General features: G+C 45.0%; 1 protein-coding gene across 2 annotated transcripts in view; it reads left to right on the forward strand.

Annotated features, from left to right (window-relative positions):
- LOC123749350 (discoidin domain-containing receptor 2) overlaps positions 1-25,030 on the forward strand; it is an 89,205-nt gene that overhangs the window by 38,170 nt on the left and 26,005 nt on the right. Inside the window, exons 3-7 of one of the 2 annotated variants that reach the window (XM_069307511.1) lie at positions 8,882-10,614; positions 12,671-12,773; positions 18,391-18,622; positions 19,824-19,971; positions 20,659-20,838. In XM_069307511.1, the coding sequence (XP_069163612.1) occupies positions 10,296-10,614; positions 12,671-12,773; positions 18,391-18,622; positions 19,824-19,971; positions 20,659-20,838 (982 nt within the window). In that variant the 5' untranslated portion in view covers positions 8,882-10,295. Of the gene's footprint in view, positions 1-8,881; positions 10,615-12,670; positions 12,774-18,390; positions 18,623-18,669; positions 18,714-19,823; positions 19,972-20,658; positions 20,839-25,030 lie in introns of those variants that run through there. The other variant, XM_069307512.1, reaches the window with a different exon arrangement.

Consider the following 25,030-nt stretch of genomic DNA (forward strand, 5'->3'; position numbering starts at 1 on the left):
CAGCATCTGTGTGACTACCATTTTTCCCTGAGAAAAAAATTTCCTGATCTAAGTTTCACATTAAGAAAGCTGTTTAAAATGCAAGAGTTGGATAACCAACTGGTGATTGATGATGAGTCTATGCATATGTAATAAGAGAGAGAGAGAGAGAGAGAGAGAGAGAGAGAGAGAGAGAGAGAGAGAGAGAGAGAGAGAGAGAGAGAGAGAGATATAACACATAATGGAGTAAGTACCTAGATATTCACTGGGTCCTCTGGCTAAGTTGACTGACTCCAGGTACCCACTGTCAAGGTGCGGCTCGCTGAGGAGCAACCTTCGAGCAAGTAGCAAGCTGTAATGAACAATTAATCAGCTTCGGTATTAATCACTGACAATGTCTTTTCCTTTTCAGTCTGTGTCACTGAAGGTTTGTATGTTGTTGTAGGTCTATGGTTAGAGAATGTTACGAGTAATCAGTCGTTGTTTTGGTAACCCCATTAGTGTGTACAGACACGCGAGGTATGTCAGGGGGAGAGGGGGGAGAGGCGTGTTTGGGAGAGGGGGAGAGGCGTGTTTGGGAGAGGGGGAACAGGCGTGTTTGGGAGAGGGGGAGAGGCGTGTTTGGGAGAGGGAGGAGGCATACTAGCGTTGAACAGTTCTTTGATTGTGTACTTGGGTAGGTCTGTCTGTTTCCTTTACAGTGAGGCTCTATATTATCTCTCTAGGTTACGTATAGTGAGAACTGAGAGCTTTATGTGTGTGTATCTGAACAAAAATTGTCTTCACTGTTGTTCTGATGCCCGGGAATGTGTCGATAGGCCTAAGGAGCTTACCGGCCTGTTGTTGTTTCCGGGAGACAGTGTACCCAGCGGCCCGGTCTCTGACTAGCGCTCCTGGTTAGTGGTCTGGTGAACCAGGCTGTTGCAATAAATGTCTGCGAGCAACGGCGTCTAAGTGTCTTGAGAAAGGTTTAAAGGAATTGCTTCAAGATTGGTGCGAAGGTCGTGGAAAGATTTATATCTCACAATGTCCTAGATTCCCTGCACTGTAAACCCTTGGTAGATGTTTGAGCAGCATTTACCATGCGTCCAGATGTGTCGTTTAAATACCTTTATCCTCTTCCCCTTCCCTTTTACCCCTTCATGTTCTCCCTACTCTCTCTCATTTCCCTCCCTCGCCCCTTTCATGTTACCCTTCCCTTATCTCACCCCTTACATCCATGCTCTGTCCCCCCTTCTTTACCTTCTCTTTCTCCTATCACCTCTATCCTCGCATCTTTCTCTCTCTCCTCTCCATATTTCCCTCTTATCCCAATCTTCCCCATTCCTACCTCACCCCTGTTTCCCTCCTTTCCCTCTCTCCTCTCTCTCCCCTCACCCCTGCCTCCCTCCTCTCCCTCTCCTCCCCTCTCCCCCACCATCGCCTCTATATCTGAGGTGACGCCGCGCCTCTTCAATGCTTATTTACCGCTTCTTTAATGAGACTTTTATTGCTTAGTACAACAAACAGGAGGAGGATGGGAGAAGGAAGGAGGGCAAGAACAGTAAAATAGAGAGAAAAGTACAATGAGTAGGCCTACATCAGGTGTACGAGGTAGGCCTACATGGCGTACATGCATATTAGGCTCTCGTAGTCATTGTATCCGGCGCATATATGTAACGCTACACCTTCTAGTAATTACACTGTAAATTAATTACATTTACATCTAGTAAATTAAATTACATTTATATCTAGTAAATCGATTACATTTACATCTAGTAATTACCTAAGTGTAGTTACAGGATGAGAGCTACGCTCGTGGTGTCCCGTCTTCCCAGCACTCTTTGGGTAGTATATTAGTATATATATATATATTATATATATTAAATAGTATATTACTTATATTGCACAAGACGTGCAATATAAGTAATTTTGGCACCTTTGACCTATGGGGTTGTTTACAACAATAAATAACCCTGGCTTGTGAAGTCACTGAAGCTCATAAACAGTTTTAATAAATGTAAACTAAGCCGCCATGACTGAGGAAAGATGTACAGGTTTCGTCAGTGGGTGCATGTAAACACTTGGTGAATTACAGGGCCGTGGCGTAAAACTCCATCATCTTCATATGACTTGCGCTTTCTAAAGCTATGCGTTTCTCACCCATACTTATCTTGAGGTTATCTTGAGATGATTTCGGGGCTTTTAAGTGTCCCCGCGGCCCGGTCCTCGACCAGGCCTCCACCCCCAGGAAGCAGCCCGTGACAGTTGACTAACACCCAGGTACCTATTTTACTGCTAGGTAACAGGGGCATAGGGTGAAAGAAACTCTGCCCATTGTTTCTCGCCGGCGCCCGGGATCGAACCCGGGACCACAGGATCACAAGTCCAGCGTGCTGTCCGCTCGGCCGACCGGCTCCCCGTACTTAGTACTTACTTGTACTCTTCAAATGTTTCACTCTAAAACACATACATATATCTCCGGGAAGCAGCCCGTAGCAGCTGTCTAACTCCCAGGTACCTATTTACTGCTAGGTGAACAGGGGGCATAAGTGGGAAAGAAACTCCGCCCAATTGTTTCCGCTTCCACCGGGAAATATATCCTGACATATATATTGATGTGTGTCAATGTAAAATATTGATGTATAAAAACGAAAATGGTGGCCAGTGTGCCTTCACATCTCTTCAAGCCCCTGACTAGTCCTTCTTCCTGGTGCACCAAGCCAGCGTCCCTTCCTACTCACGACTGGGCCCTTTCTCATTATCTGCCCCCTTGGACCCTCATTGCTGGCATCCGCACCACCATTGTGCAGGACTTTGAGTCAGCACGGGAGACAGATGACTCCATTTGGACCTCCAGACACTTCGGGTGTGTGTGAGCGATGTGGTGGAGGCGCCCACGGCGACATTGGTACAAGAGAAGTCTTGAAAGGTTAATGTTGAGTGTTCTCTCTCTCTCTCATCATCTCTCTTCATCTCTCTCTCTTCATCTCTCTCACCCATCCTCATCTTCCTCGGTGTCCTGGTGTGACAGCTAGGTAGTCCTGTCACAAGATTTTGACATTACTGAGGATCTTGCTTTTTCTTACTGCTGCTCGCAGGTCCCTGAACTATATGTTTAACACATCTCTAACCCTGTCCATGGAGGACAGAAGAAAATGTATATATGCTGGTTAGCATTGTAAATGTCTGGCCACGTCTGTGGTAGAAAATAATAATAATAATAATAATAATAATAATAATAAACCCTGCTGCTCGCAGTCCGACGTGGAGCCCCAAGCTGGTTCATCAGGCACTCTTGGCAGGTGTTTGTCAAGTTCTCAGTTATTCTTAAAGAGTCTTGAAAAGTCTTAATTGGGCCTTTAAGAATTTTTGATTTGTCATTTAGTGTATTTATTACATCCCAACACTTCCATTGATCTATTTGCGCATCCACTTACGAAACCTGTACATCTTTCAACACTCATGATAGCTTTCTTTACCTTTTTAAACACCTTATGAGCTCCAGAACACTACGGGGTTGTTTATAACAACAATAATAATAACATTGTATTATGACGTTTTTAAGCTCAAAACTGTAAACAATGCCGCCATGATTGTTGACAGATGTATAGGTTTCGGAAGTGGTTGCGTAAATGCCTGATGAATCCTGGTTCTGGTTTATGTCCCTCTTAATATTTCCCCGATTTAGACTGATGTGTTCAAGTGGCTCGAGTAGTTAACTGTGCTTGTTCTCCAGGGGCCAGAGTCACGAAAGCACTTACGCAAACACCTACGAACCTGTACGTCTTTTCTCAATCTTTGGCGGCTTTGTTTACAATTATTAAACAGTTAATGAGCTCCGAAGCACCAGGAGGCTGTTTATAACAATAACAACAGTTGAATGGGAAGTTTTCATGCTTGTAAACTGTTCAATAAATGTAACCAAAGCCGTCAAAGATTGAGGAAAGATGTACACGTTCGTAAGTGCTTGCGTAAGTGCTTTCGTGAATCTGGCCCCAGATCTGCAACGTCTCCAGCCTTAACTAGGGAAGATAGGCAATAATATCCCACCCTAGAGAGTACTGATGCAACCCACAACAGCTCCCTTACTCCCAGGGTACCTATTTTACTACCTAGGTGACCAGAGGCATCAAGTGGAACAAATAAGCTTAAGGGACTCTTTCATGCCAGAGAATTGGGCATGGCTCTCTTGGTTGCGAGCTGAGGACGTAGACTACTAAGCCACTGGGCCCTCTGTAGGCACTGAACTGCAACAAGTTACAAAAAAAATGTCCAAAACACCGAAAGTTTAACTGGCAACTCACATATACACCCAAACAATACAACGTTTGACTGTTCAAAGTGCATGTTCAAACTACAGAAAAAAACGAAAATAAAGAAAACGAGGTTAGGTCGAAAGGCCAAACTCGTATAAAATAGCATTAAACCCATCGGAAAAGATCCCAAAGCGATGGCAAACTCATATAAAATAGATGAAACGCCTGGGTTGGTCCGGGAGAAGAAGTACATTAGGAGCCGCGGGGGAGCGGTAAAAAGCGCGGGAAAATTGACAGGCCCCTTCTCTCTACTATAAAAATGGCGGGAAATTGACCCCGAGAACCCGCCATTAGCCGTTCCTGCTCAACATTGTCCCCTTGGGATGATGTAGCCACCGGCTTGGAGGCAGACGCCATCGTACGTACCATGTTTTCTTCATGCATTTCCTCTTTTTGCAAGTTGTTGTTATAGATTCAGCTACTCGCAACAAGTTCCAAGCAGCACGGGCTATGGCGAGCCCGTAACTTACCTGGCACAGGAGCGGGGCAAGTAGCACGGGCTATGGTGAGCCTCGTCATTTTGCAGTTGTGGAATATATATATATATATATATATATATATATATATATATATATATATATATATATATATATATATATATATATATATATATATATATATATATATATATATATATATATATATATATACACTCCATATCTCCTCCAATCACGCATCTTCTTTCCCTCTTCTCAGTTCTCCTACCCTTCCTTATACCTTTCCTCCTTCCTGCTTACCTTCCGTCGCTCTATATGGTAGACTGAGGCCGCTGGTTCGCCAATAAGACGCCGGTAAATTGAAGCTTTTGGTGAGCAAATACACGATGGGAGCCGGTCGGCCGAGCGGACAGCACGCTGGACTTGTGATCCTGTGGTCCTGGGTTCGATCCCAGGCGCCGGCGAGAAACAAGGGGCAGAGTTTCTTTCACCCTATGCCCCTGTTACCTAGCAGTAAAATAGGTACCTGGGTGTTAGTCAGCTGTCACGGGCTGCTTCCTGGGGGTGGAGGCCTGGTCGAGGACCGGACCGCGGGGACAATAAAGCCCCGAAATCATCTCAAGATCTCAAGATAACGATAGATTGAGCCAGTTGATGCACTAATAACAATCTAGGTAGATAGTAGATTGAGCACACTGGTGCGCCAGTAAGAAGCAAAGTAGACGGCAGATTGAGGACGGTGATTTCCAATAAGATGTCAAGTAGATAGTAGATTGATGCCTTTTTTTTGCGCCAGCAAAAAAGACAATTTGACGGTAAATTGAGGTCGTTGGAACTACAGTAAGAAGCCTAGTAGACGGTAGACTGAGCACGTTGATGCACCAGTAAGAAGTAGACGGTAGACTGATCCAGTCGTCGCTCCAATAAGAAATCAAATAATTACCAGAGAAAGTCTTCCCCGTCCATCCCCCTCCCTGACAGCTGAGTGGACTGCGCTTCGGATTCGTAATCCTGAGGTTCCGGCTTCGATCCCCGGTAGAGGCGGAGACAAATGGGCAAAATGTTTTCCACCCTGATGCCCCCTGTTACCTAGCAGTAAATAGGTACCTGGGAGTTAGACAGCTGCTACGGGCTGCTTCCTGGGAGGTGGAGGCCTGGTCGAGGACCGGACCGCGGGGACACTAAAGCCCCGAAATCATCTCAAGATAACCCCTCCCACCTCCCATTTTCTCTTTCCCTTCGTCCCCTCCACTTCTCTCCCCTCACTTCCCTCACCCCTCACTTCCCTCACTTCCCTCTCCCTTCACTTCCCTCTCCCCTCACCCCTCACTTCCCTCACCCCTCACTTCCCTCTCCCCTCACTTCCCTCTCCCCTCACCCCTCACTTCCCTCACCTTCATCCCGCAACACCTTGCCCCTCAGCTCCCTACGTCCCCATGGCATCATTAAGGAGAAGAATAGTCAATGGAGGAATCGGTATATCGATCAAGAAGAGTGAGGGGAAGCAGGGAAGGGTGAGGGAAGAGGAGGTGGGGCAGGGGGTGAGGAGGGAAGGGGGGGGGAGGTTTTACGTAGTTTCTTCCAGGTGGCAGTGGAAGGTTATGGGGGGGGGAGGGGGGAGTGGGGGGGGGTTAGAGACAGGCACCCATTTTCCCCCTTCCCATCCACACATTACACCCCCCCCCCTATCAATGTTATTTCTGATCACCACCACCACTATTAATACCATCACCACTACCACAACCACTAAAACCACCAATACCATTACCACTACCACTACCACCATCACTACCACTGCTAATACCACCACCACCACCACAGCTAATGCCACCACCACCGCAGCTAATGCCACCACCACCACTGCTAATACCACCACCACCACCACCACCACCACCACCACCACTACACCTTTAAAGGAATTAAGCAACAATTACCTGTGCGGTGGGAGGTTGCCGGTCTGACAACAGCACCCAGCTGAGACCAGGGAAGGGAACTACCAGGAGAAAGCTCCAAGCCATTACGCCTATATAACACTGGCAAGGGCTCAGAATTTGGGACGGGACGGGGGGAAAGGAATGGTGCCCAACCACTTGGACGGTCGGGGGATTGAACGCCGTCCGTCGGCACAAAGCGAGACCGTCGCTCTACCGTCCAGTCCAAGTGTAGGACCCTGGAACCAATCCAATAGTCCGAGTCCGAGGAGTAGGAAACGTAAATATTACGATGATCAGGTGTGTTATAATACGTAGCAATGTAAGCGGTTTGGTTAATTAGTTTCGACACTTGCTGGAAACTTTTGTTTACATCTTACATATTTCCTTATCGTTTTCTGTTGCTCTTCTCCTCCTGGTCTTGGCTAATTACTTGAGCGTCTACTTATATTTTACACCTGTGACTGTGTAGTGTTCGATATTCCTTAGCCCTCGTGTGTGTGTGTGTGTGTGTGTGTGTGTGTGTGTGTGTGTGTGTGTGTGTGTGTGTGTGTGTGTGTGTGTGTGTGCGCGTGTGTGTGTGTGTGTGTGTGTGTGTGTGTGTGTGTGTGTGTGTGTGTGTGAGTGTGTGTGTGTGTGTGTGTGTGTGTGTGTGTGTGTGTGTGTGTGTGTGTGTGTGTGTGAGTGTGTGTGTGTGTGTGTGTGTGTGTGTGTGTGTGTGTGTGTGTGTGTGTGTGTGTGTGTGTGTGCGCCATATGCATTACAAAAAAAATTACTTGCATTACATTACATGCATTACAAAGGCCAAGATATTCATCACGTAGGCCAAGATATGAATTATATAGACCAAGATATGTATTACGCAGGCCAAGATCTGTACCACATATATCATGTATTACTTAAATCAAGATATGTATTACGTTGGTCAAGATATCTATATGAAAACCCAAGATATATACATGTTTATAAGATTATACATATGACCCCCGGAGCTTTTAATCCCAATATAAAAGTCTGTTAAAATTAACCACTATTTATTGGAGGAAGAAGTAAGGAGTTAGGGGAGGGGAGGGTGTGGAAAGGAGGGGGAAATGTGTTAGGGGAAAAAGGGTGGTGAGGGGGGGAAAAAGGGGAGAGGGTTAGGGGAAAGGAAGCACAAAGACTGGAATTACCTTAAAGGATCAGTGGTTGTTGGGGAGACAGAGGCTATGGTCGATACTGACACGTAATCGTCTTAAGACTCTCCCCTCTATGTAAAAGGGGACCTTTTTATATTTAAGACAAAGGTTAATCAAACATTACAATGAATTTTTCAAGACTGCTACATTTTTTAATGATAATTATATTGTAAAAATATTCTCTGTAACACAATTTTGGGCTCTGAGTCAAGACTGGTATTTTCTGATTGATTATGCCTTCAAAGAATTAATGCCTCCAAAGAACACATGATTGATTGTGCCTCCAAAGAACACATGATTGATTATGCCTCCAAAGAATACATGATTATGCCTCGAAAGAATACATGATTGATTATGTCTCCAAAGAACACATGATTGATTATGCCTTCAAAGAATACATGATTGATTATGCCTCCAAAGAATACATGATTAATTATGCTTCCAAAGAATACATGATTGATTGTGCCTCCAAAGAATACCTGATTAATTATGCCTCCAAAGAATAGAAAATTGCTTTTATTCCTTCTCAAACTTTGCTTTGCTGTCCTCACACAGCTTAGGTCAGACGTGTTAAAGGTACATGAACGTTGCTGACTCCTTAACTAGAGCTGTGACATTGTTTCATAAGTCGGCAGCCTTCTGGTGCCTTCAAGATGTCTTCAATAAGTTAAGGCAAAGGTCAAAGTTTGAGGTTAATAATAGCCATTTTCTATTCTATAAGCAATCAGAAAATGATACTTTCTATCCAGGAACCAAGACAACTTTCACACAGTGATATGTACCAAAACCCAATTTTAACATGTAGCCCGATTGTCATGAAGCGTTGCTTTCAAAACATGTTAAATTTCTTGACTAAACATTTGTTATTCCTGCTGAGATAATGTTTTATTTTATTATAATTTACTGGTATTAACTGTAGACATCTTTTTAGAAAGAAAGAAAGAGAGAGAGAGAGAGAGAGAGAGAGAGAGAGAGAGAGAGAGAGAGAGAGAGAGAGAGCGCGCACCATCAACCATGTTGCATGGGCACTAAAGTCTTCAAATTTCTTCTCATTCCAGCAAGCGTGGATCTTCTACTCCTGGTCCAGCAAAGAACCCTTCAAGAAGACGCAGAGCTTCCAGACGGACACTTTACAAACTTGTCCTGGAACACGTGATGCATCTTGAGTAAAACTTGCCTCTTCCAGACCGATTCTTGTAGACCCTATATACAGAACTTCACAATTTTCCAGGGGCTAATGATTTTTCCAGGTCTCGTGCTGGAATACCCTTCGCACGTCTAGTGGTTGTTCCAGAACCCAAACTGGAACACGTCATGCATCTTCCAAAACCACGCTGGAAGACGAGACTTCTCTAGTGCTGCTTCCATAACCCGTGCTGGAACACATGGCACATCACGAAAGTATCATCCAGAAAGCGTGCTGGAACAGATAACACGTCTGTAGCGCTTCTTCCTTACAACACACGGGAACATCTCACATTCCTCTAGCACGTGTCCAGAACCCGCACTGGAATACTTTACACGTCTTCAGAGTTTCTTCCAGAACCCGTCCTGGAATACCTCACATATCTTTAGATCTTCTTGCAGAACACTAGTACATCTTCCAGAACCCTTACTGGAAGACATAATACTACTGGATATCCAGAACTAGTGCTGGAACACCCCACGCAGCTCCAGCTATCAGAACTTATCCATCTGCCAGCTGGCGAAGAAAGTTTAAATGGCTGTGTTTCCAGCTTCCAGCTAAGAAGGAACATAAATCTCTCACCAGACAATCCGCTTGGAATTTCAAGTGTAAATAGAGATGTTTTCCAGGATTCCTTGAAAAAGGAACATAAATTTTATTGTGCCAATCCCCCAGAATTTTAAGTGTAAATAATGGTGCTTTCGTATCCCTGATAAAAAGGGAGAATTTGTATCTTATTTAATCAAGAGACTTACGGCTGTTGGAGGATAGATGAGGCAGTTTCCACACTCCAGCAAAGCGAAATAATTTTCATACACGAAGAATACTCGAAAAGAATAAAACCAATATCAGCTCCGGAGAATTCTAGTTTTGGGAATTTTTTTTATCGAAAACTATCGTGTTTAATTTTACGCAGCAACTGAAAATAGATTAAACTCTAGTCGTTTCACCTCACCAGCCTGGCAATGACAATGTAAATGACGTTGTTTACAGTCACCAGCGTGAGATTAAAGGTTATTCTCACAGAAACAGAAGTGCAAAATTGGCCATTCCAGCCCAACTTTTTGTCCACTGCGAAGTTAAAAAGCGTCCCCCTTGTCAGCGATGACGTTCCTGGAATGTCCAGGATTACTGGAATGGAAATAAAACACATTCAGTTAACCAAACTAGTTTAACGATCAATAACACGAATAGTGCGTGTGCGTGCGTGTGTGTGTGTGCGTGTGTGTACGTTCCAGATGAAACCCTGTCCGACCTGCTAGCCAGGGGGGAGGAGGGTCCTGGAAATGAGGCAAAGGCCTTGCGGCATTGCAAAACCAGGTAAAATGGAAGTACGACAACCTGGCTATGGAACAGGGTCATTACGAACTGGTGACCAGGAACGAGGCTCCGGGGATCCGAAACGAGGTTGTGGGGACTCGAAACGTGGACCCGGGGACCCGAAACAAGGATCTGAAGACCTGAAACTGGACGGTTGCAGCCTAAGAAGAGGAACTGGAGGTCTCTGGAGAGGACCAGGTGACCTAGTACCTAGTGTGAGGTTTCTCCTGGTTGCGCTGGTGCTGGCAGTACGAGGCGTCTCCGAGGTCACGACTCTGCACACAGGTGAGTGAGTGAGTGAGTGAGTGAGAGAGAGAGAGAGAGAGAGAGAGAGAGAGAGAGAGAGAGAGAGAGAGAGAGAGAGAGAGAGAGAGAGAGAGAGAGAGAGAGAGAGAGAGAGAGAGACTCTTTCACCTGGAGTCTTCCCGCTATTGCTCTCAGGACTAATCTTGCTTGACAAGATTAGATATACTGAAAGTTGGAGATGGGCTCTTAAGTTGTATACTTAAGAAGTAAACTGGTCGATATCTGAGTGAGTTTACAAGTTCATGTTTTAAGTAGATTAGAGGGACAAATACATCATTGGAAACTTAGTAAGTTTTAGCGTAGTCTTTGAAGCAAAGTTGAATTAAGTTAAGTGATTCTGAGGAAATGCAACGCGATATTAGTTGAGGTAAAAGTGGTCTGATGAAAAGACAAGAAGTTGGGTCAACGGTTCTTGTCTTTTGTAAGATGTGATCAAGTATCCTGTGGTTCTTGTCTTTTGTAAGATTGATTGTTGCCGCCGGAGGCGGCTAGTTTATTGTGCACCCCATACTCATCCTGTGAGCGGTAGCGCAAAAAGCATTACAGAGGGCACAAAAGGTCTTTGTCAGACCTCATCTTAGATTATTACATAAACAATTTCATCTATCCTTCACACCTTATAGTTACATATCAGCTAGTTACAGAGAGTGTTCTATTTCAAGAACTATATATTTACAGCAAGTCGTTATACATTAAGTGTAGGTCTTATCGCTAATACATAATAGTTTGACCAATGGAGATATCACAGAGTCATAGGGGAGCTGCTGTTTATTATTAGTTTTCACAATACACTACTTGTTTCTTAATCTCATATGTCGTAAGATGTGATCAAGTATCCTGTACTCATGTAGTTGTGCCTGCGGGGGTTGAGCTTTGGCTCTTGAGTCCCGCCTCTCTACTGTGACGAGGTTCTTGTCTTTTGCACGATGGGTTACAGTGTCGTCTACTTGTCTGTACAAAGGGCGAAAAGATGTCTCTTTAACCAGTCATTACATCCCGGTTCTCTCTCTGGTTTGCTACTAGCCTTATCGAAAACCAATGTTATCGTTCTCGTTATTGTAATGTTCGGGTTCCATTCTTGTACTGCGTACTACATGTTAGGATTCTGTAGTACAATGGTCTACGTCCTCAACTCAATAGATACTCCTAGGTTCAATTCCTGGACGGGGCAGAAATGGTTAAGCACGTTTCCGTTCACCTGATGCCTCAGTTCACCCAGCGGTAAATAGATATCCGGGAGTTAGACAACTGTTGTGGGGTTGGATCCTGGAAAGGGTCAGTATACTTGACCGACGTGGGGGGGGGGTTCTCGATAAGCCTATGTACAGGCTTCCTGTCCCCTACAAAGGGAATTATTCAACATTTGTTTTCACACTTGTCCCCCAAAACTAGGGCCAGGATTCGTCAAGCATTTTCGTGTTTTGTTACGGAACCTGTACATCTTTCCTGGTGGCAGTTGACTCACTATTTGTTAAACATTTTACGAGCTTGTAAACTTCACAACACAAGTTAATTATTATTATTATAGATATCCTGGTTGTACTTCGAAGCTCATAAAGTGTTTAATGTGTGTAAACTAAGTCGCCATGAATGAGGTAAGATGTAAAGGTTTCGTCAGTCGACACGTAAGAACCTAAAGAATCCTGGGGCCAGATTCAGGAAGCAGTTACGCAAGTACTTACGAACGTGTACATCTTTCCTCAATCTTTGACGGCTTTGATTACATTTACTAAACAGTTTACAAGCATGAAAACTTCCCAATCAACTGTTGTTATTGTTATAAACAGCCTCCTGGTGCTTCGGAGCTCATTAACTGTTTAATAATTGTAAACAAAGCCGCCAAAGACTGAGAAAAGATGTACAGGCTCGTAAGTGCTTGCGTAACTGCTTCGTGAATCTGACCCCTAAGTTGTTCTGTTTCATTCCTCTGTAGGAAGGGTTAAAATGCGCACATCTGTATTATTTGCATGAGTCTTGAGTCAGAGGTATCGAACGAGTGTCCTGAGATTCACCCATCTGGTTCATCTCCCGCCAGGCCAGTGTGATGCCGCGCTGGGGATGCAGTCGGGCGCCATCCCCGACGACCACATCTCCGCCTCCTCCTACTTTGACGCCGCCGTCAACGCCATCTATGGCAGGTGAGGACAACCTCCAATGTCAACACTGTTATTATATGCGTCTGAGTCTCTTGTCTTGGATACGGCCGTGTTCACAATCTCATGACCATTATTTTGTTTAGTTTTTGTTCTAACTTTGTGAGCTATTAAATGAACATAACAACATTGACATTTCAGAATGTTTATCTGAATTACTTGTTTCATGTGTTGAATTTTACTTTAAGGAACCCGGGTTCCAATTTCCCGGGCGCGGCAGAAATGATTGGGCACGTTTCCTTCCATCAAATGCCTCGGTTCACCTAGTACTAAATAGGTGCCCAGGAGTTAGGCAGCTGTTGTTGGTTGCATTCTGGAGAAGGTCGACAAGTTGTTATAGACCCTTAAGGGACTTTAAGCTTAAGCCTATTCAGACTCATCGCATTCAGACGATGAGTCACAATAACGTGACTGAAGATATGATGAGCAAACCACACACCAAAAGATGAGTTGGCGACGACGTGTCGGTCCGTCCTGGACCATTATCAAGTCGATTGACCATTGCAGGCTTCCTGTCCCCGAAAACGGGAATTTTTAAGTTATGTAAGGTTAGGTGAGGTTGTAAAGTTTGTAGCTAGTTCAAAATACAAAAACTATATTCACCAACTGGTGGCCAAATTGCTCTTTTCAATTATATTGTGTATCCTTTTATTTCTGGATTAGGAATAATGGATGGAGTCGTATATTATGTAAAACTCCTGTCATGCATTCTTCTGTATTTTAGGGGGAAATTTTGCTACCATTTTGTTTGAAATTTAGATTCTGAACAAAGCCGTTAGCCGAGAGAGAGAGAGAGAGAGAGAGAGAGAGAGAGAGAGAGAGAGAGAGAGAGAGAGAGAGAGAGAGAGAGAGACAGAGAGAGAGAGTGAGAGAGAGAGAGAGAGAGAGAGAGAGAGAGAGAGAGAGAGAGAGAGAGAGAGAGAGAGAGAGAGAGAGAGAGAGAGAGAGAGAGAGAGAGAGAGAGAGAGATTACTATACCAAAACAGCGCCTCTTCCTGCAGGGCATAACGCCTCATATTATGCTAATTCAGTGCTCAGCGCCATCTGTGGGGTCGAGGAAGAAGTTTGGGTGGAATCTAAGCTTCCGTGGATTATTAGGCGCTACAGTTCTGTCTCACTTCAAATGATTTTGAATTCTGATAAACTACATAAAAAGCGCCCAAAATCATCACAGCTGCAATCATGTACATGAATTTTACTGAAATTTTGATGAAGTGACAGGAGTTTGCTCCATAGACTCATGGAATCCTCACAGACATCATCCTAAAATTAAACCAAAATGCTTCCCAGAGTTACATAGGAATACGGAGAATTCAGGACACCACGGAGGGCCTGTAGACCTATGCAAGGCAGCTCCTATTTATAACCTCAAAAACTCATTCTAATATACGTCTAACCTAAGCTTGAAACAATAAGAACACAGAAAATACTTAAATTTTACGATTCAAGGATGAGAGACATTATGAAGCTGAGAGATGTTACAGTGTAATTACACGACGTTCTCAGCTCTCATGTGTCTAACAGCTTGGTTGACCGGACCACCAACCCCAGAGGCCTGGTCAGAGACCGGGCCGCGGGGACGTTGATCCTCGGAACGAACACAAGGCAACCACAAAGTCATGGGGAGCTGTGCTGACTTCATCTTTTACATAATACATAAGAAGAAAAATGGAAACAGGATCATTCACACAGGAGTGTACCATACAAGTTGTACCACAGGGGTGTACCTGTGTACCACAGGAGTGTACCAGTGTACCACAGGGGTGTACCTGTGTACCACAGGGGTGTACCAGTGTACCACAGGAGTGTACCAGTGTACCACAGAGATTGTACCAGTGTACCACAGAGACTGCACCAGTGTACCACAGAGATTGTACCAGTGTACCACAGAGACTGCACCAGTGTACCACAGAGATTGTACCAGTGTACCACAGAGACTGTACCAGTGTACCACAGAGACTGCACCAGTGTACCACAGAGATTGTACCAGTGTACCTCAGGTTGCACCAGTGTACCACAGAGACTGTACCAGTGTACCACAGAGATTGTACCAGTGTACCACAGGAGTGTACCAGTGTACCACAGATTGCACCAGTGTACCACAGAGACTGTACCAGTGTACCACAGAGACTGTACCAGTGTACCACAGGGACTGTACCAGTGTACCACAGAGATTGTACCAGTGTACCACAGGAGTGTACCAGTGTACCACAGAGACTGTACCAGTGTACCACAGAGACTGTACCAGTGTACCACAGATTGCACCAGTGTACCACAGAGACTGTACCAGTGTACAACAGAGAGTGTACCAGTGTACCACAGAGACTGCACCAGTGTACCACACGGGTTGCACCTCCTCTCGTCGTCTCTCACCATCCATTATCTCACCATTCATTAGTCGCCATTTTTTATCGCCTTGACATCCAGCTCCGCCATTTCTCAGTCGTCACCTCATTAATCTCAGGTCGTTGAGTGCCAGGGCGAGGCACTGTTGGCTCTCACGCCTCGTCTAGTGAACTGCCGCCCTCCAGTTGTTTGGTGGCCTCCCTGACTGCCCCCGGAGAGGCTGATTTGACCATGGCACTGTTTATTGACCCTGTCTAAATACCGGTTCGCTCAATGGCACTCTCTCTACGGTAACCGGTTACCTGCTTTTGCTGCTCTGTAGATATGGTTAAGTCCATAAAGTCGTGTATTGCTGGTTGTCTTCCTGGTCTATCGACACTATTAGCTTAGTTCTAGGGGGTAGTGTTGACTTCTACGAGGCATTTAGTGGCACTCTTGACTTCTACGAGTCGTTTAGTGGCACTCTTGACTTCTACGAGTCATTTAGTGGCACTCTTGACTTCTACGAGTCATTTAGTGGCACTCTTGACTTCTACGAGTCATTTAGTGGCACTCTTGACTTCTACGAGTCATTTAGTGGCACTCTTGACTTCTACGAGGCATTTAGTGGCACTCTTGACTTCTACGAGGCATTTGGTGGCACTCTTGACTTCTACGAGGCATTTAGTGGCACTCTTGACTTCTACGAGTCATTTGGTGGCACTCTTGACTTCTACGAGGCATTTAGTGGCACTCTTGACTTCTACGAGTCATTTGGTGGCACTCTTGATAGCCAGACATTGTCAAGTGACCCCAATACACTCCCACCCGCCTCAATTCCATCCCATCAACATCTCCATCTTACACCCATCCCATCTCCAAAACCCCATCCCAGTGAACAAAATAAACATCGAGTTCCTACCCTTCTATCCCACCCCAAGCCAACAACCCAAACACCCATCCCACCCTAATCACCCATTCTCTCTCTCTTCTCTCCCACCACACCCTCCCATCCCACCCGAAATCTCCATCCCCCCCCTCCCACCATCGCAACGCAAACCTTTATATCCCACCCCAAATCCCATCCGAAATCCCCTTCCCCCCCCATCCCACCTCCATCCCACCCCTTCCCCCTTCTATATAACGCCAATAGAGACTCTATATTGAGCCTAGACTGTATTGTCTTTCTGTATTGCTTGAGTGGTCAATAATGGCCTCCTTACGTCGTTAACTGGATCGTTAATTGAGTTGTTAAGAGGTCAGTGAAACTAGGTGGCGACCGTCTGAACTACTTGGATGCACGAACGAGGACACACATGTCTAACTGTTCTCTGCAATTGAGGTTAATAGCTGAAATTACTGTTTTAATTAAATAGCTGGGTTTTACATATATTTGTCCTCAAGCCGTCGTGTTCTTGCATGTGTTCTTTGTTAATTCAGTGGTTCATGGTGTGTATTTGTTCATTCAGTTGTTCATTGTGTGTATTTGTTCATTCAGTTGTTCATGGTGTGTATTTGTTCATTCAGTTGTTCATTGTGTGTATTTGTTCATTCAGTGGTTCATGGTGTGTATTTGTTCATTCAGTTGTTCATGGTGTGTATTTGTTCATTCAGTTGTTCATAGTGTGTATTTGTTCATTCAGTGGTTCATGGTGTGTATTTGTTCATTCAGTTGTTCATGGTGTATTTGTTCATTCAGTTGTTCATTGTGTGTATTTGTTCATTCAGTTGTTCATGGTGTGTATTTGTTCATTCAGTTGTTCATGGTGTGTATTTGTTCATTCAGTGGTTCATGGTGTGTATTTGTTCATTCAGTTATTCACACTGTGTATTTGTTCATTCAGTTGTTCATGGTGTATATTTGTTCATTCAGTTGTTCATAGTGTGTATTTGTTTATTCAGTGGTTCATGGTGTGTATTTGTTCATTCAGTTGTTCATGGTGTGAACTTGTTCATTCAGTTGTTCATAGTGTGTATTTGTTCATTCAGTTGTTCATGGTGTAAATTTGTTCATTCAGTTGTTCATAATATGAACTTGTTCATTCAGTTGTTCATGGTGTATATTTGTTCATTCAGTTGTTCATAGTGTGTATTTGTTCATTCAGTTATTCACACTGTATTTGTTCATTCAATTGTTCATGGTGTGAACTTGTTCATTCAATTGTTCATAGTGTGCACTTGTTCAATTATTCGTGGAATGAGTTTTTTCATTCTATTATTCATGTTTTTATTCAATTCATTTGTAATATTGTTTGGAATTGATATAGTGAAAGTGTGTAGGTAGCTATTAATGCTTCACTGTGACAGTGAGGCACTGTGGCACGGTAGCACAGCGTGGCATAGTTACTGTGTTATACGGTGAGCTCAAAGACTCCCTTCGTCACTGTATCGCACACTGAGTGATCCTACGACCAGGTCCTTGAAGGACTGCAGGGCTCTACACGCCAGTCACTTCTGAAGATCTGGGGCCAGATTGACGAAGCAGTTACGCAAGTACTTACGAACGTATACATCTTTCCTCAGTCTTCGACGGTTTTGTTTACATTTATTAAACAGTTTACAAGCATGAAAACTTCCCAATCTACTGTTGTTATTGTTATAAACAGCCTCCTGGTGCTTCGGAGCTCATTAACTGTTTAATAATTGTAAACAAAGCTGCCAAAGATTGAGAAAAAGATGTACAGGTTTGTAAGTGCTTGCGTAAGTGGTTTCGTGAATCTGGCCCCTGGTTTCTAGTCCGTTTCTCATACGCCGCTGATGTTATCCTGTTTGAGTGTTGCACCAGCTGTTAGGGTAAGGTAATTATGAGGAGAAGATGCTAAGTCAGTATGAGTATATAGCACAAGGAAGGGATATGAGGACAAGGAACGTTCACTCTGCCTCAGGTATAATAGATTTTTATTACAGTTCCCGGAATATTACTGTCCTCAGGCTGTATATAAAGCTGTCCCTAATTAACCCAACCAAACTCACTAAAATATTTGTCTGTCCTACGCTTGAAACACACAAGATTCCCCTTCCCGGCCCCCTTTCCCGCATATATTATGCTACCCGTTAATTCGTTCCTTAAATCGATAATCTTCCAACATCTTCTCAGGTCCTTTCAGAGTCCACTTACTGCTAAATCTAATAATTTATACAGATCTATCGCAGCCTCCACTAAGTTTTTTGTTGTTTAAGATTCGCTACTTGGAACAAAAAGTTCCAAGTAGCACGGGCTATGGCGAGCCCGCAGGGATATTTTGCTGTTTACTGATATTTTTCTTGTTGTGTGCAGGGCGCACGTGGAGGTGGGAGGAGGGGCGTGGTGCCCGAGGGAGATGGTGTACCAGGAGGGCCTCCAGTACCTGGAGGTTAACCTTGGCGGCCTCCACGTCGTCACCAAGGTGGAGGTCCAGGGCAGGTTTGGCAACGGTCAGGGCAGAGAGTTCGCCAAGCAGTACAAGCTCCAGCTCTGGCGGCCCGGCATGGCCCACTGGACCACTTACAGCGACGGTCGTGGCGAGGAGGTGAGTACTGGTGGTCCGGTGTGGTCCACTGGACCACTGGTGGCCCGGCATGGCCCACTGGACCACTTACAGCGACGGTCGTGGCGAGGAGGTGAGTACTGGTGGCCCGGTGTGGTCCACTGGTGGCCCGGCATGGCCCACTGGTGGCCCGGTGGTCCACTGGACCACTTACAGCGACGGTCGTGGCGAGGAGGTGCAAGTACTGAACGAGTAGTGAACTGGTCCTGGACACCCAGTGAACCAAATAGTAATGACCAGTGAGCCCTAAGTGCCTGGTCGAGGACAACCAGTGGTCAGTACGTACACCACTGGTGGTCCCGGTCGTCATGAATCATTGATCCACGACGTGTTCACTACTCGTTCTGAACCCCTGATGGCCTGCCAATAGTAGTGTCCACCAATGACAGTGGCCCTTACAGCATGACGTAACACTATCCACCAATGACAGTGGCCCTTACAGCATGACGTAACACTATCCACCAATGACAGTAGCCCTTACAGCATGACGTAACACTATCCACCAATGACAGTGGCCCTTACAGCATGACGTAACACTATCCACCAATGACAGTAGCCCTTACAGCATGACGTAACACTATCCACCAATGACAGTGGCCCTTACAGCATGACGTAACACTATCCACCAATGACAGTAGCCCTTACAGCATGACGTAACACTATCCACCAATGACAATTGAAAAGTCTGCCATCAATCCCCCTTCATTTTCAACTATTTACAACTTCAACTTCAATTCCCCTCCAAGAGGCTCATAAGGCTGGCAAATTGGACGGGAACGCTCTGTAATTTGGATTCATAAACCTCTTGTGAAATTTTGTAATTAATCCGTTTGTTCGCATTTCTTGCTTGTAATCTATGTTTTTTTTTTAATTATTAGTTTGCATGGATATTCTGTTTATTTTGTTCGGATAATTATTATTGCAATTATTTTTACAATTAATTATTTCAATAATTTATTAAAATATACAACAACTACTAATGATAATTATTATTATCTTTAAGAATCATCTCCCCTCTCTCTCCCACACTCACCTCTCCCACTCTCTCCCACACTCACCTCTCCCACACTCACCTCTCCTCTCTCTCTCCCACACTCACCTCTCCCCCTCTCTCCCACACTCACCTCTCCCACACTCACCTCTCCCACTCTCCCACACTCACCTCTCCCACTCTCTCCCACAGCTACTGGAAGGGAACACGAACACTTACCTGGCCCAGACCTCACAGTTGAGTCCACCCATTATAGCGGCCAGGGTGAGGTTTGTGCCCTACAGCGACCACCCCCGTACAGTGTGCATGAGGGTGGAGGTCTACGGCTGCCGCTACACTGGTGAGTCCCACCGCTATATTGTAGCGTAGGTCTACGGCTGCCGCTACACTGGTGAGTCCCACCGCTATATTGTAGCGAAGTCCGTACATGGCGTTCGGAGTAATATCGCAGCGTAGTGCAGTGGTAAGACTATTGGTAGGTTATAGGACTCTGATATGGCCGTCTGGCGCGGCGTAAGTCTAAACTCTCAACTTCTCCCGTAAGTTCCTGTTTACACTTGTTTTACCCATTAAATCCTGCGAAAGGTCAGAAGTTGACCTACGTGGGGGGGGGGGGGGGGGACTTAATAAGCCTCCTGCAGACTTCCTGTCCTCGACGATGGGGATTTAAAGCAGATGTATAGAAAGCATTTTAGTGAGGCTTATATATATTCCTACAATTGACAGAACTATTTTACCCCTGGTCCATACTGATGATAGAACTACCTTCCCTGGCCCCTAATAACGACAGAACAACCCTCCCTGACCACCAATAACGACAGAACAACCCTCCCTGGCCCCCACTAACGACAGAACTACCCTCCCCGGCACCCACTAACGAGAGAACTACCCTCCCTGACTCCCAATAACGACAGAACTACCTTCCCTGGCTCCCAATAACGACAGAACTACCCTCCCTGGTCCCTACTGATGACAGAACTACCCTCCCCGGCTCCCACTAACGACAGAACAACCTTCTCTCCTGCAGATGGACTGGTGTCGTACACGATGCCTGAGGGTGACCCCCGAGGGGGGGACAACAACCTCCGTGACCTGACCTACGACGGGTCACGTAAGGGCGGCTGGCTCTCTGGCGGCCTGGGTCAACTTACCGACGGGGAGACGGGTCACACCAACTTCCGGGTCGATGCCCTCGGCCGTGGCAGAGGTAAGTCTTACTCTTAACACCCTCGGCCGTGGTCATTAAACACAACAGCATTTTGACTATTATAAACTTACTTGAGGTTATTTTCCATTCTACGTATATATCTTCTATCATCTGGAGGGTGATGAATCACTCAATCTTTCCTTTTTTTATTGTGTGATGCGTGTGCGTGTGCGTATTGTGTGGTGCGTGTGCGTATTGTGTGATGCGTGTGCGTATTGTGTGATGCGTGTGCGTATTGTGTGATGCGTGTGCGTGTGCGTATTGTGTGATGCGTGTGCGTATTGTGTGATGCGTGTGCGTATTGTGTGATGCGTGTGCGTGTGCGTATTGTGTGATGCGTGTGCGTATTGTGTGATGCGTGTGCGTGTGCGTATTGTGTGATGCGTGTGCGTATTGTGTGATGCGTGTGCGTATTGTGTGATGCGTGTGCGTATTGTGTGCCACTATGATCATACGCACAGACGATCGTAGGAGGCTTCGTATCCTTAAGGCTGTGTTCACTCGGGAGCTGACACCAGTAATCATCATCCAGATAAATTCGGCTTCGAGCATACACCTGTTTGATGGTCCTCCATTGACCCAGAGGGAAGATGTAAGACCTGGCGGACAGCTAGAAGCCGGAGTCAGGCAACACTCACCTCACCTTATCATACGGTACACCCTACGGTTAAGGGGGTTAGGTGAAACATAGAGTGAGGTGGACCCACATTTGTAAATGTCTAGATCTCAATGCCACCTCTTGGGTGGCTTAATCTTCATCAATCAATCTTGTAACGTCAACTTATTTCAATTTAAATTTCAATCTTGTAAACTCAGTATATGTCCACAGATTGTACTCCTGAAGATGTCACACACACACACACACACACACATATATATATATATATATATATATATATATATATATATATGAGAACTACCCTCTGGGGTGTGAGTTTTCAGTTTTATATATATATATATATATATATATATATATATATATATATATATATATATATATATATATATGCGGAAAATCCACAAAGAAATATGAAAGGAGGTGAACGTTTCGGCTTTGTTAAAGCCTGTGGGTGGGTGGCTTTAAAGGCTTTAACAAAGCCGAAACGTTCACCTCCTTTCATATTTCTCTGTGGATTTTCCGCATAAAATGATCAGTGTTTTGTGATCGTCAATTGCATATATATATATATATATGGGTGTGTGTGTATATGCACATATACGTGTTCAATAAAATGTCTGGGGATGGAAAAGAAGATTTGCCCGTTCAAATTAAGACGTTTGGTAAGGAAAGCGTTCAAAATGCGTCACTTCTTATATTAGAGTTTACTGAATCATCGTGAAGCGGAACATTTTATTGGACAATTTTTATATATTTTTTGTTCTCTTGTATTGCGTTTTCGTTTTCATAAATATTACATCTTCATAGGAAATGTATATACGAGTATATTTGGGGGTTGATATAATTGTCTCAAGACCGTTCAGGGCGGTAAATCACAGAGCGTGTGATATATGAGTCGCCCCTCCAGAGACGCCTCTCTCCCTCCCTCTCTCCGCCCTTGCCTAGCTTTTTTTCCCCTCCCTACGCCCTTACCTACCCTTTCTCTTGCTCCCTCCGTTCTTTCCTACCCTTTCTCTTCCTCTCTCTCCGCCCTTACCTACCCTTTCTCTTCCTCTCTCTCCGCCCTTACCTACCCTTTCTCTTCCTCTCTCTCCGCCCTTACCTACCCTTTCTCTTCTTCTCTCTCCGCCCTTACCTACCCTTTCTCTTCCTCCCTCCGCCCTTTCCTACCATTTCTCTTCCTCTCCCTCCGCCCTTACCTACCCTTTCTCTTCCTCCCTCCGCTCTTTCCTACCCTTTCTCTTCCTCTTTCTCCGCCCTTACCTACCCTTTCTCTTACTCCTTCCACCTTTCCTACACGTTCTCATCCACCCACTTCTATACGCCCCCCCCCCCTCTTCACTTCCACCCTGTCTAATATTCCAGCGTGTGTGCCATCACTCATCAGGAATCCACATTCCAACCATTCCCATTCCAGGAGACCTTCAATTACCTCTCCCGACCCTCACTCGCCCTCCTGATATCCTCTCCCTCCCTCCCTCTCCCTCCCTCCCTCTCCCTTCCTCCCTCTCCCTACCTCCCTCTCCCTACCCTCTATGCAGTCACACGAGGACCGTGAACGGTGACACTGTTAGGATGCCTGAGGCTGGTCAATACTTTGCCCCTTATAATATTATCCCCTTGTGGTTTCTGGTATTGCAATATTTCCTCGGAAGGTTTTGGATGTTACAATAGCAGCAGCATCCAAAGCAACGACAGCATTAACAGCGACAGCAGCAGCAGCAGCAGCAGCAGCAGCAACAGCAGCAGCAGCAGCAACAGCAGCAGCAGCAGCAACAGCAACAGCAGCAGCAGCAACAGCAGCAGCCAAAGCAACGACAGCATCAACAGCAACAGCAGCAGCAGCAACAGCAACAGCAGCAGCCAAAGCAACGACAGCATCAACAGCAACAACAGCAGCAGCAACAGCCAGAACAACAGCAGCAGTCAGCCAGACAATTGCAGCAATAGCAATACCACCAGCAGCCAACGCAGCAACAACAGCAGCAGCAACATTAGGACTTACGGGCTGGCCTAGATGGGTCTCAGGCAAGACTTTCGGGCTTCCTAAGGCACTCATCGCAGCATGAATGTTTTATCAAGAGATAATACAATAGTGCATTAATGGCTCTTCTATAGATCATCTCCAAGAACAGGAAGCCTGTTAGATCTATCGGGGTTCCCCCCGAGTCAAACGTGCCCATGGTGCTATCCACAACAGTCGACTAGTTCCCAAGTACACATTTACTACTAGGTAAACAGAGGCATCTGGTGCAAGGCAAAACATGGTTCAAATCATCTCGACTTGCACGGGAATCGCACCCGGTTTCTTTTTGGGTGTGAAGTGCAGCTCTGACCACAGGGTTCGGAACCTCCAGGCTTTGATATCGTGGCTTCTGATCCCCTACCAATCATGACATCTGGATGTCTAGTACCACACTCAGATTTGACAGTGTCCGGCTGCTGGCTGGTAATTCTAGCAATATTTCTTAAGATTAGAATCCTGCATGGGTCAGCAATTATCAATATTTCGTATTTCGTTCAGTTTAGAAGCCGGTCAGTTAAATGTCTCATACTCTTATAATTTGTTAAATTATAAGAGTATCATACTCTTATATACTTTCTCTCTTTCTTTCTGTGTACTCACCTAGTTGTACTCACCTAGTTGTGTTTGCGGGGGTTGAGCTCTGGCTCTTTGGTCCCGCCTCTCAACCGTCAATCAACAGGTGTACAGATTCATGAGCCTATCGGGCTCTGTCATATCTACACTTGAAACTGTGTATGGAGTCAGCCTCCACCACATCACTTCCTAATGCATTCCATTTGTCAACCACTCTGACACTAAAAACAGAGTATATATATATATATATATATATATATATATATATATATATATATATATATATATATATATATATATATATATATATATATCGGGTTCGGTGCAATATAGCACATGCTATCTCTAAACTATACAACATGAGAATGATGTATTAGCGGCAACAACATGGATATACATGATGGATATACATGCCGTGATGGCTTGGCGTGTTGCAAAATTATTGATATGATGAAGATATACCCTTTTGGTTGTTGCAGATATATGATCTGGTTCAGAGCGGGTATGCGCTCGGGGTATGATTGATATACTCATTGTGTGGGGCGGAGTGGATCGCCAGAGCGGTAGGGATATAACGCCCACTTGGTCTCGTCCACTATATAATCTTCAGTCATATATAATATAGCTGAAAAAACTGTGTGTTGGACTTACTGGGCTTGATGAGAGTAACAGCGGGTGTGGATAGTGTCCCATGCAAGGATATCCGCTGTATATAAGGTCCTGTGTTACAATACCCGTCGAATATAAGGTACTGTGTTACAATACCCGTTGTATATAAGGTCCTGTTACAATACCCGTTGAATATAAGGTCCTGTTACAATACCCGTCGAATATAAGGTCCTGTGTTACAATACCCTACAATACCCGCTGTATATAAGGTCCTATGCTACAATACCCTACAATACCCGCTGTATATAAGGTCCTGTTACAATACCCGTTGAATATAAGGTGTCATGTTACAATACCCGTTGAAT

This window comes from Procambarus clarkii, chromosome 60 (genome assembly GCF_040958095.1).
Source record: "Procambarus clarkii isolate CNS0578487 chromosome 60, FALCON_Pclarkii_2.0, whole genome shotgun sequence".
In the NCBI taxonomy this organism is placed as follows: domain Eukaryota; kingdom Metazoa; phylum Arthropoda; class Malacostraca; order Decapoda; family Cambaridae; genus Procambarus; species Procambarus clarkii.